Raw genomic sequence first — 20322 nt, 5'->3', positions numbered from 1 at the left:
TGTGTCGGTGCATAACAGAAACCGATAAAATAGGATCATATACTCTTTCTCTGTGACGCATCAATAATAGTACAAATAAATAACTTTGGGAAACTTTGTATTTCTCCTTTTTTTTTCCACATAAAGTTCATCAGAATCTAAGCACTACTATGCTGCTGAAAGTTCGTAGATTTATTTACCACACGCACATGGTCCTTTTTTTTACACTCAAACGGCTAGTTTTTTCTTTTACAGTAATTTGTACTGCCCCAAACGTACGATATTTAGACTTTTCAGACTCACTATTCTTTTTTGTTTTTTCACCCTCCTTCTTCTTCGAAACTCACCCCACAAATGCTCATACTTTGCAACTATTCGCTAGTAGTACTAATCTTCAACAAATCAGTAATTTACAGAATAAAATATAGGACCAATTTTTTATTTATAGGAAATAAATTCATACAGTAGTATGTATCATATAGATCAGTTAGATGGATACATAAATTAAGCTATTAAAATTTCAAGGGCAACGTTTTATAATAATTTTAGTAGAGTATTTGACGAATTTTAAAATTTTAGGATATTTAATATTTCACTCAATCATTCTTTTTGACGGGACAAGTAAAAAGAGTTAACTATTCCCTCAAAATATAGTCGTTGGTTGGTTTAAGTGTTCAACACATTAATGATATATATATTTCCACTTTATTAAACCACCATTGTCTGTCTCATCTCATCTTCTCATACACACAACCCACCCATTTCCAGGATCCATCCATCTCCTTGTCACCTTCCTCTTTTCCCTTATCTATCACCAACATTCAAAATAGTACTAACTTACTAACTACAAACATAGTAGCAAACAAACCAAACTAAAAAAATATCCCACATTTCATGGATCCAACTTCATAATCACATCTTCTAAAAAACTGAAAACAAAAATCACTTCAGCTTTTTCATTCTACTCAACAAGTAAAAATGTCTTTGTTTTCTCTCTTCCTTCTATTCTCCATTTTACTCAACACCATTTCAAGTAAGCAAAAAAAAAAAAAAAAATTCACTTCTCATTTTCATCTTTCTTTCTTTCTCTTATACTAATCTCTCTTTTTTTTTTTTTTTACAGATGCTTCAGCTTTTTCATCTCAACCAGGAATCTGCTACGGACAACTAGGAAACAATCTACCAAAACCCTCAAAGTCAATTTCTCTAATCAAATCCCTAAACGCAAAACGCATCAAAATCTACGACACAAATCCACAAATCCTAACAGCCTTAAAAAACACAAACCTTCAAGTCTCAATCATGTTACCAAACGAACTTATCACAAACATCTCAACAAACCAAACACTCTCAGACCAATGGATCAAATCCAACGTTTTACCTTATTACCCTCAAACGTTAATTCGTTATCTTCTCATAGGTAACGAAATCATTTCATCAACACCAAATTCCACGTGGCTTCATCTTGTACCTGCGATGAGAAGAATCAAACATTCTTTGAAAAAATTCAGAATCAAGAAAATTAAAGTTGGTACTTCTTCTGCTATGGATGTTCTAGAAACTTCTTTTCCACCTTCAAACGCTGCGTTTCGTAAAGATATAGCTGTTCAAGTTATTAAACCCATGCTTCGGTTTTTGAACAGAACCGGTTCATTTTTCTTTTTAGATGTTTACCCGTTTTTCCCTTGGAGCTCTGACCCAGTTAATATTAACTTAGATTATGCTTTGTTTCGAGCTAGTAATGTTACTGTTAAGGATCCGGGTTCGGGTTTGGTTTATACTAATTTGTTTGATCAGATGGTGGATGCGGTTTATTTTGCGATGGAGAAACTCGGGTTTCCGGATATTCGGATTTTTATTGCAGAAACGGGTTGGCCTAATGGTGGTGATGTTGATCAAATTGGTGCTAATGTTTTTAATGCTGCTACTTATAATAGAAATTTTATTAAAAAAGTTATTGAAAAACCAGGGACTCCGGCTCGACCCGGTTTGATTCTCCCGAGTTTTTTATTTGCTTTGTTTAATGAGAATATAAAACCGGGTCCGGGCACAGAGCGGCATTTTGGGTTGTTGTATCCAAACGGGTCGTGGGTTTATGAGATTGATCTTTCGGGGAAGACACCGGAGTCCGAGTTTAAGGCTCTTCCACCGCCGGAGAATAATGAACCGTATAAGGGGAAAATTTGGTGTGTGGCAGCGCGCGGAAGTAATGTGACGGCGTTGGGGGAGGCATTGTCGTATGCGTGTTCACAGGGGAACCGGACTTGTGATCCGATCCAAACCGGGAAAAAATGCTTTAAACCCGATTCGGTTTTTTGGCATGCTAGCTATGCGTTTAGTTCTTATTGGGCACAGTTTAAGAAGATTGGGGGAACTTGTTACTTTAATGGGCTTGCTACTCAAACTGCAAAGGATCCAAGTAAGTGTATTTTCTTATACTAAATAAATAACTTGGTCAGTTTAATCTTTTAGTTATGAAATCTTGTTAAATTAAATGCTAATTGTATAACCATTAAAATTAGAATGAAGTATTTGAATTTACGATGAAACCATTGAATATATTTTTTGCCATGCACAATTGGACCGTTTACCATATTTTCAGTTAGCACACGATTATTCCAATCTTGGATTTCATTTTCATATTCAAGAAGCCAAAAATCAACCTTTTGTTCGTATGCAGACATATTTTGACTCTGATATGCAGACATATTTTATGGTATTTCGGGTAGAATTTGTTTGATTCCAAATTGGAGTTTCACTCTATCTGTTTGGTGGTACTCAACTATCTCAAAATACATGAGATAAGTGGTTGCCGACCAACAACGAGTGTCTCATCTATACTCCCTCCGGTCTCATAAGAATAAGAAGTGGGTTAAGTGAGAAATGAAGTTGTATGATGTGGTATTTATAGAGGTGGCGAGTAAGAGGAAGAGTAATGATGTTTGGTTGTGTTGGTTGAAAAAGGTATCGAGTTTTATGGAATTTTTTTTCAAACTACACCTGTCAAAATCGAAATACACCATAACACCCTACCTGAGAAAAAATTCACCGAAATGCCCTACTGCTTTATTGTGAGTGGGACGCGCCATTGGCGTCTTAGTGTCCCAGGAAGGACGCTGAGTTGTTTTTTTTTTTTTTTTTCCTTTGCGTTTTTGAAGGAGAGGGGTAGGCTTTTGGATGGGTTAAGGGTTAGAAGGGTTTTGAGGGTTAAAGGTTAGATGGGGTTTTGAGGGTTAGGGTTAGGGTTTAGGGTTTTTTTTTTAAAAAGAAATTATTGAAAAAAATTATACAAAAATTATATTAATTAATATAAACACACTACAACAAATTTTTTTTTTTTGTTGACATTTTGTATTTTTAGGGTTTTTTAGGGTTTTAGGTTTTTTTTTTTAGATTATATATATTATGTTTCTATTTTACTTGTTTTTCAACAAAACAAAAATTAGAAGTAAATAGAAAACAAAAGATTTTGAGGAAAAACCGTGCAATAATAATATTTAATATTACTTTTTATAATACAATACAAAAATTGCAAATTAATTGGAATTAAAAATTAATTATCACGAGCACGGCCACCACCACCACCACCACCAACGTCATCGTCACCGTCACCTAAATGACCTCCAGTACCGCATGTAGGAGCATGACGAACACGACCACCTCTTCGAAGTTCTCCTTGATGTTGTTCTGCATCGTCTTGTTGATATTGAAAAGATGTAGTAGGATTACTCGAACTTGAGGCATTGAAAAATGAAGATGTAGATGAGTCGTTGAACAAGGAACTAAATGGCACACCAGAAAGGTCGTTAAAAATATTAGGATTATCAGGAGTTAACAACTCATTAATCCATGACGAACCCGCAGAGTTTTGAGTGTCGCAGGTATTATGTTGGGGTGAAGTGTATAGGTTGTCGTGGAAATTTTGTTGGGCCGATGTGTGGAAATTTGGGTCATAAGATGAGTAGAAGTTTTGTTGGTTGTAGAAATTTGTTGTTGGTGAGATGTAGGTTTGATGGTCATAGATTGAGAATTGGGGAGGGGTATAATCTAGGTATGGGGCCGGTTGATTTTGTGTTGTGGTTTGCATGGGTGTTTGGTCAGGGTCAGGGATAAATTCACGGGTTGAGGTAGATAGATTGTTTAGTGTGGGTGGGGGTTTGAAGAAGAACAGATTGAAGGTATTATAATACCACTCAAAATAAGAATTTGGAAGTTTATCTGCAGGTGTGCCAGTTACTCCTTAGTGTGACGATTATTCCAATCGTCGATGAAACTTTCATATTCAACAACCCATCTATCTTTTGCTCCTCCACGCCTAGTTTGCTTGTGATATTTTGACATGTCTTCTGCTGGGCGTAATCTAGTTTGTTTGATTCCAAATTGGAGTTTAACTCGGTCGATTTGGTGGTACTCCAAAATTTTAAAACATATATAAGATACGTGGTTGCAGACCAACAATGAGTGTCCTCCTCTATAGCATTAAGTGCTATGCTTGATAAGGTCTCCAAATAAACTGCAAGTATAAAAAATGATTAAGATATTTGAAAGTGCATTATGAAAGAAAAATAAGAAGTATGATGGATAAAAAAATGAATTGTTACGTCGTCTCTGGTCATGTCATCGAGCCTACTCCTCATTGCAACTATATCGTGTGCTGGATTTCCGCCATATTTTGTGCCACGAGATAGTACTTGAAAAGAATTTATTAACATGATTAGTAAGATATAATTTAAGCAGCAATGTTTATTAATTCCAAAATAATATAGTTTATACTTACCCAAGTGGATAAGGACCATCACCTACTTCAAGTATTCTTATACGGGAGAAACACTTAATTCGAAATCGTGCCCATGCTTGAAGTAGGAAGCCACACCTAGATATTGAGTTCGTCTTCTTCGTCTTGGTACTTGTGTCTGCCGCGACACACAATCCTCTATATAATGTTGCCAAGCATGCCGATCCCCAACTATACTTGCTAACTGTATCTGGATCACTTAACATTGGTAAGTACTTAACACTGACACGACTACCAGTTGTATCAGGCATTAAAAAACATCCAATGAACATCGGAAGATAAATCCTAAAATATTGAAGTCGTTCTTCAAGCTTTGTTTCAAATGGCATAACACGAATCTTCCCTTTTAACCATGTGAGATTGATGTTATTCCCATCTCGAGGAACGTCGTTTTCATCTTGAATTCCAATCAAGTGGCCGTATTCCTGAAGTATGTTACTTGATGTGCTTCCGGTAACGGCCTCGCCATTTATTTTTAAACTTAGTAACATCGAAACGTCTTCCAATGTTATAGTGCATTCACCGGAAGGAAGATGAAAAGTATGTGTCTCGGGTCTCCACCTTTCAACCAAAGCGGTGCAAAGGTGTTGGTCTGATGCACAATGCTTGATTTTGACGATTTCACCAAAACCAGCGTCTTCTAATTTTGGTGAAATCGTCAAAATCAAGCATTGTGCATCAGACCAACACCTTTGCACCGCTTTGGTTGAAAGGTGGAGACCCGAGACACATACTTTTCATCTTCCTTCCGGTGAATGCACTATAACATTGGAAGACGTTTCGATGTTACTAAGTTTAAAAATAAATGGCGAGGCCGTTACCGGAAGCACATCAAGTAACATACTTCAGGAATACGGTCACTTGATTGGAATTCAAGATGAAAACGACGTTCCTCGAGATGGGAATAGCATCAATCTCACATGGTTAAAAGGGAAGATTCGTGTTATGCCATTTGAAACAACGCTTGAAGAACGACTTCAATATTTTAGGATTTATCTTCTGATGTTCATTGGATGTTTTTTAATGCCTGATACAACTGGTTGTCGTGTTAGTGTTAAGTACTTACCAATGTTAAGTGATCCAGATACAGTTAGCAAGTATAACTGGAGATCGGCATGCTTGACAACATTATATAGAGGATTGTGTATCGCGACAGACACAAGTACCAAGACGAAGAAGACGAACTCAATATCTGGGTGCGGCTTCCTACTTCAAACATGGGCACGATTTCGAATTAAGTGTTTCTCCCGTATAAACTATATTATTTTGGAATTACTAAACATAGCTGCTTAAATTATATCTTACTAATCATGTTAATAAATTCTTTTCAGAATACTATCTCGTGGCACAAAATATGACGGAAATCCAGCACACGATATAACATGGCTGCTCGATGACATCACCAGAGAGAGACGACGTAACAATTCATTTTTTTATCCATCATACTTCTTATTTTTCTTTCATAATGCACTTTCAAATATCTTAATCATTTTTTATACTTGCAGTTTATTTGAAGGTCTTATCAAGACATAACACTTAATGCTATAGAGGAGGACACTCATTGTTGGTCTGCAACCACATACCTTATATGTTTTGAAATTTTGGAGTACCACCAAACCGACCGAGTTAAACTCCAGTTTGGAATCAAACAAACTAGATTGCGCCCAGCAGAAAACATGTCAAAATATCACAAACAAACTAGGTGTGGAGGAACAAAAGATAGATGGGATGTTGAATATGAAAGTTTCATCGACGATTGGAATAATCGTCACACTAAGGTGGTAACTGGCACACATGCAGATAAACATCGAAATTCTTATTTTGAGTGGTATTATAATTACCTTCAATCCGTTCTTCTTCAAACCCCCACCCTCACTAAACAATCCATCTACCTCAACCCGTGAATTTACCCCTGACCCTGACCAAACACAACACAAAATCAATCGGCCCCATACCTAGATTATACCCCTCCCCAATTCCCAATCTATGACCATCAAACCTACATCTCACCAACAACAACAAATTTCTACAACCAACAAAACTTCTACCCATCTTATGACCCAAATTTCCACACACCGCCCCAACAAAATTTCCACACACCCCAACAAAATTTCGTCATGGATAATTAGTTGTTAACTCCTGATAATCCTAATATTTTTAACGACCTTTCTGGTGTGCCATTTAGTTCCTTGTTCAACGACTCATCTACATCTTCATTTTTCAATGCCTCAAGTTCGAGTAATCCTACTGCATCTTTTCAATATCAACAAGACGATGCAGAACAACATCAAGGAGAACTTCGAAGAGGTGGTCGTGTTCGTCATGCTCCTACATGCGGTACTGGAGGTCATTTAGGTGACGGTGACGATGACGTTGGTGGTGGTGGTGGTCGTGGTGGTGCTCGTGATAATTAGTTTTTAATTTCAATTAATTTGCAATTTTTGTATTGTATTATAAAAAATAATATTATTATTGCGGTTTTTCCTCAAAATCTTTTGTTTTCTATTTACTTCTAATCTTTGTTTTGTTGAAAAACAAGTAAAATAGAAACATAATATATATAATCAATAAAAAAAACCTAAAACCCTAAAAATACAAAATGTCAAAAAAAAAAAAAATTGTTGTAGTGTGTTTATATTAATTAATATAATTTTTGTATAATTTTTTTCAATAATTTCTTTTAAAAAAAAAAACTAAACCCTAACCCTCAAAACCCCATCTAACCCTTAACCCTCAAAACCCTTCTAACCTTTAACCCTTCCAAAATCCTACCCCTCTCCTTCAAAAACGCAAAGGAAAAAAAAAAGCCAACTTGGGATGCTGCCTTGGGGATGGCGCATCGTTGAAAAAAAATTCAAGTTTTATGAGTTGGTTGAAAAGAGTAGTAAATTTTTCTGCCCTTTTCAACCAATTCATAAAACTTTACTACATTTTTCAACGAACTCAACTAACATCATTGGTCTTACTCACTATCTCTATACTTAACACACCATACAAATTCATATTCATTTCATACTCAACTTACTTCTTATGAGGCCAGAGGGAGTATATAGTAGGACACACATTCTTGGTTAGCAACCGCTTATCTCATATGTTTTGAGATAGTGAAGTACCACCAAACAGATAGAGTGAAACTCCAATTTGGATTCAAACAAACTCTACGCGTAATACTTTAAAATATATATCTGCATACCACATAGGTGTGAACAAAAGGTTGTTTTTTTGCATATTGAACATGAAAATGAAATCTAAAATTGGAATAATTGTCACACAAAAGTGCTAAATAGTAATATGGTAAACGGTACATTTGTGAGTGGCGAAAAATATATTCAGTGGTTTCGTCATAAATTCAACCCGTACCAATCAAACCTACGTCTCAGCAACAACCAACCATATCCACGACACCGAACCAATTCAACAATCCCAAATCCAACCACACTTCATCCAAACCAATCAATAGTGGGTTAATGACATGCTATTTACTGATGATATAAATAACATGTCATATGCTAACTTTGTAAACACCACTTCCGGTCATTCATTTTCTGAAGTTTTCAGATAAAAAAATGTTAAAGTAATATTTAATTTTTATTTAAGGCCATTGCTTTGCTTTGTGTTTTTATTTTGTTTTGTGAACTTTCGTAGGTTATGGATCTTGCAAATTTCCAAGTGTGACACTTTGAAGAAGGAATCAAATCATGAAAATGGAGCTCCAATCTTAATCATTCATTAATTGACATTTCTATGACAGGAAATTTGTATTTGAGATACTTATTTATATTGTAGTTTGATGTTGCTTTCATTTCCTCAATATGGGTTCCCTCTGGTAAGTGTGGTCATATTGAACCCACAAAGGAGAAACTTAAATTGATGAATGATTTTAAATACTCGCATAGCAAATGTAGCCATTGTTTGACATCGTGATGCTAGAATAGAGTCATGAAGTACAATATTTTTCTTACAGTCATGAAGTATAATATTTTTATTAATATTATTTTTGAGGCAGATGAGTTTGAACGTTGGGGATAATTTTATTATATCAATGTTCGAATTCTAAAATGTGAAATTCTGTTTGAATTCTAAAACTCGAGCAGAATTTTTTATAGAATTTTGTACGGCGAAGGGAGGTCGCAAGAGTGGCGAAGGGAGGGGGTCGCAAGAGTGGCAAGCCCTTCAAGAACTTTTTTGAAGCATCGATAAAAGAAAATAACTTTTTGAAGCACATAATGAATAATTGTGGCTTTGTGTTGGGTAAAGTTGCCTTACTCTATACCCGAAAAAAGAGAACATTGCTTTATTCCAAAATAAATCAATTTTAAGGTAAGAGAGTAATGACTAATAACAATTTTATGACAAAATTCTCGACAACGTCATAAGGTTTGGATGGAGCAAAAATCATGTTGCAGTTGTGATATAAATTTAAGGGTCATGATTCATTCTTGCTTTTCTTTTCTTGTTAAAAAGCATTTTTCTTTCTTTTGTCATCCATCAGCTCGTTCCTTTCTACTAGTATCCAACCTTTCTCAATAAACTCAATTGAAATTTGAGCACAATTCTTAACAGTGAACATTCTATGTTGAACAAAATTCCAAAACCCATGAAACTTGTATAATTGCTCACCTATACCAATATCATATTTCCATTACCAAATAGAAGCACCCTACATTTACTTTCATAATCTAAGATAAGCTGTCAAGAATGAAGATAGTCAGATTCCATGTTGCCATGGTGATTGGTGAATATTAGCATATACCGATTTGTGGAAAAACTGTCAGCTAAACTCAATTCAGAAAATGGTGCTTTTCATGTTAGGTCTGACCTACTATGGAGGTTTCACTGGTTCAAATATTTAAGCAACCATGGCTGCACCTAAATTAAGCAGGGAAAAATTCCAGAAAACACTAATTTTCTCGTAAAATAGAGTAGTACATATTTATGCAAACTAATCTCAGAAGCATGAATACTACTTTTATTACAGCTGGAGGAAAAATGAGGGATAATGTTTTATAGCAGCTAAAAATGATAACAATACTAGCAAAATTTGCAGTATCTTTAACTAACAAAATGAAATTTTCTAAATTTCATATACTTAAGATATTTTTTTAATACTAGATGAAAAATCTCTTTAATAAACACAATATAATACTTCATTCCATAACGACATTTGCGCCAAGGGCTTTCAATTTCTCTATTATCTGCTCCCCTTCTTCCTTTGAAACACCTTTCTTTATAATAGAAGGCGTTTTTTCCACTAAATCCTTTGCCTCCTTCAAACCTAAATCAGTAAAACCTCGAACCTCCTTGATGACTTTAATTTTGGAAGCTGCTTCATACGACAACAGTTTCAATTCAAATACAGTTTTTTCCGGCTTTTGTTCCTCCTTGGCTGCTGTTGTTGCTTTTGTTCCCATTCCAGCCAAATTTACAGATCCTGGTTTCATATATCCCACATTAGGCAATTCCTTTATCCCCATTTTTTTCATCAGAATGAGACCCAATTCTGCACCTTCAGCTAGCGTTAAAGACGACACTTCATCAACAAGCCTGAAAACTCTCTCCGATGGAGGGCCACGATGGTCATTAGGATCAAATGTTGCTGGATCAAAATCAGTTGGGAGACTTCTTTGATCAATTTCAACTTCCTCTATATCCTCTTCTTCCTCTTTCCTTGCAGCTTGACCTAGGTTTCTTGTAAATACATTTAATTTCATAGAATTAAGCCCTACATTGCTAGCATAAAGAGGCTGTCTATACAACAAACCATTGGGTAAACAATTCCTCACTCTTGAAAGCAAGCTCATTATTGGCGTGTGCGGTTTCTATTTCTCACTCTCACGATGGTAAATCAGCACTGTATGACACACATTGCGATTTCCAAACTCCTACTCCGATACATAAATATACTGAAAGCAGAATGAAAAAAATTTGATTAAACATTATTATTATTATTATTATTATTATTATCCAAAGCTTATTTATTTTTATTGTTTTGAATCGGCAAAATTTTATGAAAAGCTCCCTCCATTGCACAAGAAATGCTAAGGAGAGAAATAAAGATACAAACACTGCACTAACAGGAATGCAAGAAAAGAACACAGACACATAAGGGACAAACAACAATACAACCCGCACCTAATATGCCACAACACCCCTCAAAACCAAGCATCACACTCAATCCACAAAACCTGAAAACCAATGACACCAACCCCAATTAAACAATGTGTGTTCCAACCAAGTCACAAAACACCCCACCAACAATGGATCCCCAAACTCAAATAAAGAAAAACCAGATACCTACAAAAAAAAAAAAAAAAAACCGATACACAACAGAGAAAGCTCCCACAGAAACACACACTAAATCAACAATTATCCATAGCTTATTGGATCATTGTTTATCTCACACAAATCAAATTGTGCAACTGTCCGAACAAATTGCATTGCATATTGCTTGAAGTACATTACTAAATCTTAAAGACAGATAGACCCAATGCTACACATATTCTTAAGTTATGGATGATTTCATAGAAGAGAACAATGCTCGAAGATTTATAAACCACTGAAAGTCAATAAAAAGAGGCCAAGTACAAAAGGCTTCAATAGGTGGAGCCCAGAGACGATATATATATACACGAAGTCTTACCCCCATAGACAGAGAGTCCATTTCCACAAAGCAAATAGCGTAACAAATATGCAAATATAAGAATGATGAGCTGACAGGAAAAAATACGAAACCACAAATCACAAGACAAACAAACTCCTTAAGACACAACTGGCAAATGGGCATGGCAACGGGCCAAGTCAACGGTGTATTTCGCCTTCCTCCTTCTCGACTTAAGTCCATAACTCCCGAAACTAACACCAATCCTATCCACATCCCCACCACTCCGCACTACAAATGCGATTGCATAATTCAGAGGTCGGCAAAAATTGCACGGCACTCAGCCAGCCCTACTCCATACTAATCATTTTTCAATGCTCATACTAACTTAATCAATATACATTGAACCTAATCAAAACTAAGAAACTAAAAATGAAATCATATTACAAACTTGCAAATTCATAGAAAAATAAGAACAAATTAAACTTCATTGCATAACAAAACATCAAGAAAATTGATTTTTGCATGATATGGTGTTTCGGAAAAATTGCATATTGCGGAAATATGATTCAAAATTTAGCTAGATACACTATTAACTAATTAACTAAACAAAAAAAAAAAAAAACTCAAAGAAGTACAAGACAATGAAAATTGCGTGAATGAGTGGATGCAGAGAGAAAAAGGAAACCTGAAAAAGATGTTAGATGGTGAGGAAGATGCAGTTCGGCGGCGACCTGAGACGGTGAGATGTGGCGGCGGGAGGTGGAGATTTCGAAAATGAGTTGCTTACATCAGATGATGGAGATCGGAAGTGTAACTGAAAACCTAATTTTTTAGCGAAATGACAAATGTTTTGTTTGATACTAATTTCTTTTTACTGTAATTATTATTGAAAAAAAAGAGATAAAAACCAAGCATGTAATACAATTTTTTATTTTTTTTATGAAAATATTTATTTCCTTAATATAGAGAAGAAATTTTGAGTTGTGTCATTAATCATTTTTAGTATTTTTTTTAAGGTAAATTATAACATGGATCACTTTATGGTCCGTGGTGGACCAATCACGAATAACATTATAACGAATACGAATTTTATAAAATTCACCGTTGAATTGAAAGTTTAGATCATATAGATCATCCATAGAAAAATTGAAAATCATTTGATATGGTATTGAGACATATTAAGATTAACAGTTTATTAAATAACGTAAATCTTGATGGATCTCAATAACACGTTAAATAATATTTTTTTTTTTTAAAAAAAAATTATGGATGATAGATCACTTGTCCACGGTGAACCACTTGTGAATGTAGTCAACCGTAGCATTAGTTTTTTTTAAGGAATTATTTTTAGTATTTGTTAGCCATAAAAAAAGTGGCACTTATTCTACTCCTTAATAATTTGAATGTATTTGCCCAATAACTAAGAGCACAGATATTGCTTCGCTTTTAATGTTTCTTCCCAAACATTGTTTGTAAGAGTCATGTGGATAGGTATGTATATACCCCCAATTAACTTGTAAAGGAATTTAATTTTACATGCATAGTTTGTTATTTTTGGTTGATTGTATATACCCCAAATTATCAAGGGATAAATTAGAAAAAACCCATAAATATATATATATATATATATATATATATATATATATATATATATATATATATATATATATATATATATTTTGACAAATAAAAATATATGTTATTAACCATTTTTTTGTTAAATATTTTTTTTAAAGGCTTGAGGGATTTGTCACCAATTTATTTTTGTTGTAAATCAGGTATCCCTGCGAGCAACTGCAAAGCCTAATCTCTCGAGTCTTGTGGGACTCAAATATATGGCAAACTCTCTCTAAGAGTTTTAAGACAGCTTGCAGTCTCAAGTTGGGGATCAAACCTAAAACCTTGATTAAGCTAGAAGAGACTCATGCCATTTTATCTAAGCGTGCTCTTGGGTTTGTCACCGATTTCAAATACCCCTTTATTTATTGTTTTAGAAAATCTATGTTTTTCATAGTTGTATTCTTGTGATTGAATGTGTTCAAGACCTATATTTTAGCACCGACACTTCAGATCGAAGGTTTTTTTGTCTTTAGTAAGTGTTTGTATGTTTGTGTCACACACTCACATATGAACATAGTCCCAAATCGTGTCTGGGTCGATGCTACTCTAATTTCTTGTGTGACAAACAACAAAACCCTTTGGTGTTCTCAATGAATAACAACAATAGAGACTCTTTTTGATCTATTAGTGACAAGATTTAAGAACCCAACACAAATTCCATATGGGTCCAAGTACTTTAAAGTTATAGTATAGTTAAATACTTAATAAGCAATCACATAACATGAACTAAGCCAATAGATGCTCAATAATATTTTATGTTTAATTAATTCTAATTTCATTGCATATGTGACTAGGGATGGCAATGGGCGCCCACGGGTGCGGGTTTGAGTGATACCAAACCCACACCCGAAATCAACACCCAAACCCAAACCCAAACCCAAATCTGTTCGGGTGGCAAAACCACACCCACGCCCACACCCATTGGGTTCGGGTTTTTTACACCCAAACCCAAACCCACAACACATTTTGTACTACTTTGCAAATTTAAGCAAAACAAGGTAAATTTAAGCAAAAACAATGGAATTTAAACATATTGTCAATCACTTAGCAAAAACATAGGTTTAAAATTACAAGGGAATTTAAAATTACAAAATAGTCTTTCAAGAAATTAAATTATAACTAAACCAAAATTAAGTTCTTCCAACTTTCAAGCAAAATTCAAACACAATTTTGGTTTGTGGTTTGTGAAAAACCTAATTTTACTTTTACACTTATATATATATGTGGGGGTATTAAGGTAATTTTAACATGTTTCGGGTGGGTGTATGGGTTTCGGGTGTGGGTTTGAGTGATACCAAACCCACACCCATATTTTCGGGTGTCACCCAAACCCAAACCCAAACCCAGTCAATTCGGGTTTCGCCCGTTGACTTGGGTTTGGGTTCGGGTGGGTCTCACGGGTTTGGGTTTTTCTGCCATCCCTATATGTGACTATGCAAGTCCAATAGGATTGAAAATCCAACAAATTTAACTTTGTATTGAAGCTACACATATCTGCTGACTTCATATTTGAGTGAGAGTGTGAGACAAAGATTGTGCAGAATTTTCTTCTAAACTGTTAAAGGTCAATGATAGTGACTGTAACAAAAGGAAAACAACCTTTGATTCGATCGATCCTAAATAGGTTTACGTGACACAACCGTCCTAACATGACTTACGATAGAATTTTGTGTCATCGTTTAATCCATGTAGCTGATTCCACCTGAAGAAAAGATTTTGAAAACTTTGCACATGGATAAAAAAATCATGCATTGAATGGAAATGCATCATACTACATATACTTGTATATATTCATCGACTAAATTTTTCTGAATATCAGGAGGATTGCAGAACTAGAAGAAGAAAAATGTCGAATTGCTATACAAGATGTAATGTATCTTCTGATTATATTCCAGTTTAATGTCTATGATGCCTCTTTGGGAACTTTGGGATGCCATAATGGAAATTTTAAATATGCTAACTTTTGTGAATACAATAAACATTGAAGCTGAGAGTTCGCGAACGATTATCATTATGAAAGATTGGTTCGCAAAAATGTATGTTGCCTGCATATATTATATGGCTACTTCTTGAAATCAGTTTCATTGAGATACCAACAATTAAAATGCCTATTTTCGTCTTAACATGATCTTCATATTGATCATGGAATTAGCATTTCAGCACTTCGCGGATTGAAAGATTATGTGAAGAGCTTTAAACGACCAAAGTTAGTATTGGTAGAAATAAAATTTGATACTTTTCATTATCCATTTGAAAGAAAACTGTTTGTATTATTACTATAGAAAAGGAACCTCAAAGAACAAGGGGAGAAGAATTTTAGTCACATTAATTGTTACTCAAATTCTTGTCATTTTAAGAACAACTCCATGACCAGGTACTATAACCAAACGAAAGGCCGCTGAATGGCAGTAACTTGATGAAAGAGAGAAACAAAACTTTGACAGAATGAGAGACAAAATAACCTTCAATTCTACCAGGGCTAAATGCTGTCCGGCACAGACCCGGGCACCTATTCCAAATGGCATATAAGCTTGTGGAATCTTGCAGGCTCCAAGCACGCCATTCGCAAATCTTTCTGGATTGAACTTGTGGGCATCGGCGCCCCAAAGATCAATGTCATGCTGCAATATTGAGATTGGAATCTGAATATTCATTCCTTTTGGAACTTCGATACCTTTCATGTTTATATTTTGTAAAGCTGTTCTGACAACAAATGCTGATGGTGGATAAAGCCTCAAAGTCTCTTGAATCACCATGGTTAACTGCAAATGCAACATTTTAATAGCTTTAGTGTGGATCGTTACTTAATGCATAAGAAATTTTCTTGCCAGTGGACGCCTAAGGTCAAGATTATTAGTCTGAAGTGCGCAATGTATACTATTACACGGAAACATGTAGCTTTAGTGTAAAACATACCGTTTTCATGCTTCTAAGCATACTTGCATCTGGAATACCATTTCTGCAAACTTCAAGCACCTCTGCACGAGCACGATCTTGCCAATCTTGGTATGTAGCTAACAACATTAAGCACCAAGATGCTGTAATTGCAGTAGTTTCATGTCCAGCAAAAAATATATTTTTGCAGTTATCTATAATGAACCTGTCTCGTGCAACTGAATTTGGTAAGAGGCCATCACTTCCCTCACAATTGTTTGCACCGTCGAGTATCATTTGCAAGAGATCTTGCTCACGACCTTCTTCTTGGCGTTGTTTTACAAGCTTTGATATATTTGAGTTAATCTCTTTCTCTAATCTCCATATCTGTCTATTGTTTTTGTTTGGCAAGTATCTAAAACAGATTATGATACCATTTTCCACATTAGTATCATCACTAACAAGAACAAGAAAATAATGAAGTACACTATATTGCTGACAATTCATGAGTACGTACGAAAGTCCTTCGATGATGATGCATACCTAAATCCCGGAATTCCAGCATATATCTTGGAGAGGACCTTTTGAAGATCTCTAAGCTTTGTGAATATTTCTTTTCCTTGAACATAATTGCTCCCAAAACAAGCTCTAGAAATTATGTCAGCTGACAAGCTTCGCAGATCTTCATCGATTTTAATCTCTGAAATTATTCCATCTCTTTCTATTATACTCTCCCATGATCTTAGCATTATATTTGTGGAATCAACTATCTGATCAACCATTGCCTTCATCATGATTTACATAAAAAGAAAATTATTAGAAAATTATTTCAATCAACATTTGTAAACAGTGTTTTATGCAAAGTCCAATATGCTATAGTGCTGCTAACGCTGATATTGCGGCTATTTGACAACACTTTGTAATAAATAGTGTATCGCAGAACAATGACTTACCTTCACCTTGTCTAGGTACAATTCAGGCGCGATTATCTTCCTCTGATGAGCCCAAATAGGTCCACTTGAGGATAATATACCTTGGCCTAGGAGTGGTCCCATATCTTTGGAAAGATAAGAAGGCTTTCCTAGATCCAATGAGGTGTTTAGGAGGATTTCCTTCACCATCTCCATATCTGCCACCATTAACCATTGTATACTCCCAGAAGAAAATAAGTATATTGGACCTGCATGTATTCCAAGTAAAATCAAAGTTCTGAAATTCAAAATAATATAATTAAAATCATATTCACCTTTTAGTGTATGATTCTAGGAGACTAACCAATATTAGTACCATTTCTAGCAAAGGATTAATTTTTCTTGCTTTTTTGGTATTTATTTCTTATATATTTGATTATTGTAAGTCCAAACTTGTTGCGTAAACAAGTGGTCGATCTCAAGTGGTTAATGAGATCCAGTTAAGTATGAATGGTTTGAGAGAACCCGAGTACGAATCCTGATTGGAACAATCCTTAATCAGACTTTGCTTACTTCTTGACTAAACTGTGAATTACCGGAGTCCTTTGAAAACCGGAGGGTTAAAAAAAGGTGTAAAATTGTCACTGTTTGAAATTGAAAATGCCACAATTTAACATAACAAACAAAAACTCTGTGGCAAACAAACTATAAACTAACCATTTCTCAGTTTGGCAGAATCTGATTAAGTGTCTTTCTAAACAACATTTCTACAACTTTACCAATTACAAAATAAACCAAAATTAAACATGGAAAATAAAAAATTGTGATGATGACGAATGATTGTTTTATCAAAACAAATAACTATGAGAGAGTAGAAATTAGCTGACCATATTGATTTGTCCACTTATGAATATGAGGGAACAAAGTTGAAGTCCAGTTATGAGATATAGAAACACAGACATCTTTTTGCTTGGCTTGTGATTCTTGTTGTTGGAGTAAAAGGGTCTTGATTTCTTGGATATTACCAAAGTAGAAGTGAGGAGAAGGACCGTGAATACCCTGCTTATGAAGTTTTGATCTTAGTGATCTTGGTTTCAAAACCAAAACATGCAAAAAATGGATCAATCCAAACAAAACTGCTCCTAGAGCCACCACAACTTCAACAACTATGCTCATTTTCCACCACTTGCTTCTTCAACTCCCTATTGTTGCTTTACTTTCTTCTTTGATTTGTATCAGAAAACTGAAAACGTTTCAAGCTCCAACTTTACTGATTAGTGTTATGCTTAATTTATTAAAAATAACTAATCTTAAATTGTTTTTTTTTAATATAATATAATAACACGTGCCTTTTCCACTCCTTATTCTTGTTTAATTAATTTAATTAGAATGTTTTTTAAAAAAAAGTTGTGTTTTATAATAAATTGTATTAAAAATGATAATTTTTTTAGATGTGTTGAATTATTCTTTAATTATAAAAGTAACTTTTGAAATATTTTTAATTTTTTTTTTCTCTATTCAAGTGAATCTATAATATAGATAGATAGATAAAAATTGTTTTAATCACAGACAATGTGTCATGCTTATCAAAAAAAAAAAAGACAATGTGTCATTCAGGTGTATTTAAAAATTAATAGAAGTGCAGTCGATTAGTGTATTATATTAAAAATTTGTTTTATTAATCTTATTTTTTCTGAGTTTGATTTATATATCTTCAAATTAGTGTAATTTTTATTTTAATGTATTTTTTGTTTTTATGAAAATATAGTGGATCATTTTAATACATTCGCTATATCTCTATCTTTATCTTAATTATTATACTTCAATCTCATTATTATTTTATATGAAAAAATGGTTGATATTTGTCTTGACCTTTAATTTATAAGAATAAGATGACATGTTAATTAATCGTAAATTATTTTAAAGTATTAATTTTTTTATACTTTAAAGAGACTTTTTATATTAGACTAAATATTCAAAGAGCTTTCGAAACAACTTTGTCGTGCATGTGTAGTGTAAATAGCATTTTATAGGGTTATTAAATATATTTTTAATCCTCTAAATATATTTCAAATTGAAGTCAAAACACTATTAAAATGAAAGATGTAATCTACATATTAAAATCGCAATATTACCAAAACATTTCATTGTCATTCTGCTTGAATAAATTTGTCATATCGCTGATCAAACAAAACGATGAGATTATGAGTTCGCTAAGCATGCGAAAGGATACTGCACTAAAAATGAATATTGACTGTAGTCTGGCAAGTGGATCAGTCTGTCGTCGAGTAATAATTCACACTCTAGCTAGGTGTCTAGAATGAGTTCGTATCCATAGGGATCGTGCCAAAGCTATTAGTTCGGTTTAGGAATTGATGCTATAAAAGTAAATTAAAATAAAAGACTTTGCATTCGCTTTGTTTGTTTGAAAGAGTTTTGAACTGTTGAAAATAAATAGCAATTAAAGTAAAGAGTAATTGGAAGTAAAAGTTTGAGTTTGAGATGAGAACAATGGTTAAGTACTTTTCGAATTCCTCCCCTATTCATGCTTGGTAACTGGCGCTATATCTGCTCACTATTTAGTTAATAATTGGTGATTAATTTCTATTAAGATAAGTTCAGTGCTACCCTTCCTTATATCTATTGCTCTTTGATTAAGGTTTAGTCAACCGTTGGTAAGTTTCTCCCTTGTTTTTATAGTATCTCTACCCTTAAGTTCAACGTTTAACAAGTTATGTTTTTATAGTATCTCTACCCTCGAGTTCAACGTTTAACAAGTTGTCACGTGTTCACTTACCTTGATTGATTAATCCTAATCATGCAAAATTTAACTATCTGTAATTCTTAATCACAAACCTACTCCAGATACTGAATTTAATGGTCTCGTATTAGTTGGTTATATTATCTCTTTGATTCGGAGTCTTAGATGTGTCACGGGATCCACAATTACAATCAAAATATGCACACGTTCATATATGAAAGTGTATAAATAAACAGAGATAATAACAGATAATAACTGAATAGCAATTGTAAATAGTCTTGTTCGAACCAAATTACATAATATTGACATTAAAAATGTAGTTGTATTTACATTAAAAATTAAAATTTTATTTTATAATTTGTTTATTGAATAAAATAATGTGATATACAATTTTTTAAATTTTAATAATAGATTGACTTATAATATTGACAAATAATATACTTATAAAATTCATATTTTTGATGCTTCAAAAAAAAAAAATTCATATTTTTGAATAAAAAAATATTATACTATTTAGAGATGTGATTTTTGAAAGATAATAATTATCTTAAAAATAACAAACTTAAAAAGCGATTTAATAATATTTGGATAAACAACGAAAATAGCTAATACTAAAAAAAAAATGATAAACAAAAAGGAATATTGTTACCCAAAGTAAGGAATATTGTTAGGCAAATTTTTTTTTTTAAAAAAAAACCATAAACTAATTAAAGGGAAATTTATTAGGTATATCCGGCACAAATAAAAAGAAAACCAAACAAACCTTTCCGCAGTTATTTCC

The 20322-nt window shown here is 33.8% G+C and overlaps 3 protein-coding genes across 3 annotated transcripts; 1 reads left to right on the top strand and 2 right to left on the bottom strand.

Moving 5' to 3' along the window:
* The first annotated feature begins 598 nt into the window (after window positions 1–598).
* On the top strand, window positions 599–8737 carry LOC123889979 (probable glucan endo-1,3-beta-glucosidase A6). Its single transcript, XM_045939512.1, has 3 exons — window positions 599–1012; window positions 1103–2398; window positions 8420–8737. Exons 1-3 carry the CDS (start codon window positions 958–960, stop codon window positions 8455–8457), a joined length of 1389 nt encoding a protein of 462 aa, XP_045795468.1. The 5' UTR covers window positions 599–957; the 3' UTR covers window positions 8458–8737.
* Window positions 8738–9679: 942 nt separating this feature from the next.
* Window positions 9680–12231, bottom strand: LOC123889980 (50S ribosomal protein L7/L12-like). The gene is made up of 2 exons (XM_045939513.1): window positions 12061–12231; window positions 9680–10677 (listed from the first exon to the last, which is right to left on the bottom strand). The coding sequence occupies exon 2, from the start codon at window positions 10573–10575 to the stop codon at window positions 9922–9924; it is 654 nt and encodes a 217-aa protein (XP_045795469.1). The 5' UTR covers window positions 10576–10677; window positions 12061–12231; the 3' UTR covers window positions 9680–9921.
* Window positions 12232–15242: 3011 nt separating this feature from the next.
* Window positions 15243–18052, bottom strand: LOC123893062 (cytochrome P450 714C2-like). The gene is made up of 5 exons (XM_045942985.1): window positions 17668–18052; window positions 16823–17049; window positions 16413–16654; window positions 15912–16284; window positions 15243–15757 (listed from the first exon to the last, which is right to left on the bottom strand). The coding sequence occupies exons 1-5, from the start codon at window positions 17954–17956 to the stop codon at window positions 15332–15334; spliced, it is 1557 nt and encodes a 518-aa protein (XP_045798941.1). The 5' UTR covers window positions 17957–18052; the 3' UTR covers window positions 15243–15331.
* Between the last annotated feature and the right edge of the window lie 2270 nt (window positions 18053–20322).

This window comes from Trifolium pratense, linkage group LG6 (assembly GCF_020283565.1).
Source record: "Trifolium pratense cultivar HEN17-A07 linkage group LG6, ARS_RC_1.1, whole genome shotgun sequence".
Classification (NCBI taxonomy): Eukaryota; Viridiplantae; Streptophyta; class Magnoliopsida; order Fabales; family Fabaceae; genus Trifolium; species Trifolium pratense.
Note: the sequence above shows the minus strand (reverse complement) of the source record. Positions and strands in the feature narration are given on the sequence as shown.

Excerpts from the sequence above, each read along its gene's own strand:
- LOC123893062 (XM_045942985.1), bottom strand. The coding sequence starts at position 17,956 with ATGAGCATAGTTGTTGAAGTTGTGGTGGCTCTAGGAGCAGTTTTGTTT. Across the intron at positions 17,050-17,667 it reads TAAGTGGACAAATCAATATG|GTCCAATATACTTATTTTCT; the intron begins GTCAGCTAATTT and ends GAATACATGCAG. Across the intron at positions 15,758-15,911 it reads TGCTTAGAAGCATGAAAACG|TTAACCATGGTGATTCAAGA; the intron begins GTATGTTTTACA and ends TTGCATTTGCAG.
- LOC123889980 (XM_045939513.1), bottom strand. The coding sequence starts at position 10,575 with ATGAGCTTGCTTTCAAGAGTGAGGAATTGTTTACCCAATGGTTTGTTG.
- LOC123889979 (XM_045939512.1), top strand. The coding sequence starts at position 958 with ATGTCTTTGTTTTCTCTCTTCCTTCTATTCTCCATTTTACTCAACACC. Across the intron at positions 1,013-1,102 it reads TTTACTCAACACCATTTCAA|ATGCTTCAGCTTTTTCATCT; the intron begins GTAAGCAAAAAA and ends TTTTTTTTACAG. Across the intron at positions 2,399-8,419 it reads TCAAACTGCAAAGGATCCAA|GTTATGGATCTTGCAAATTT; the intron begins GTAAGTGTATTT and ends GAACTTTCGTAG.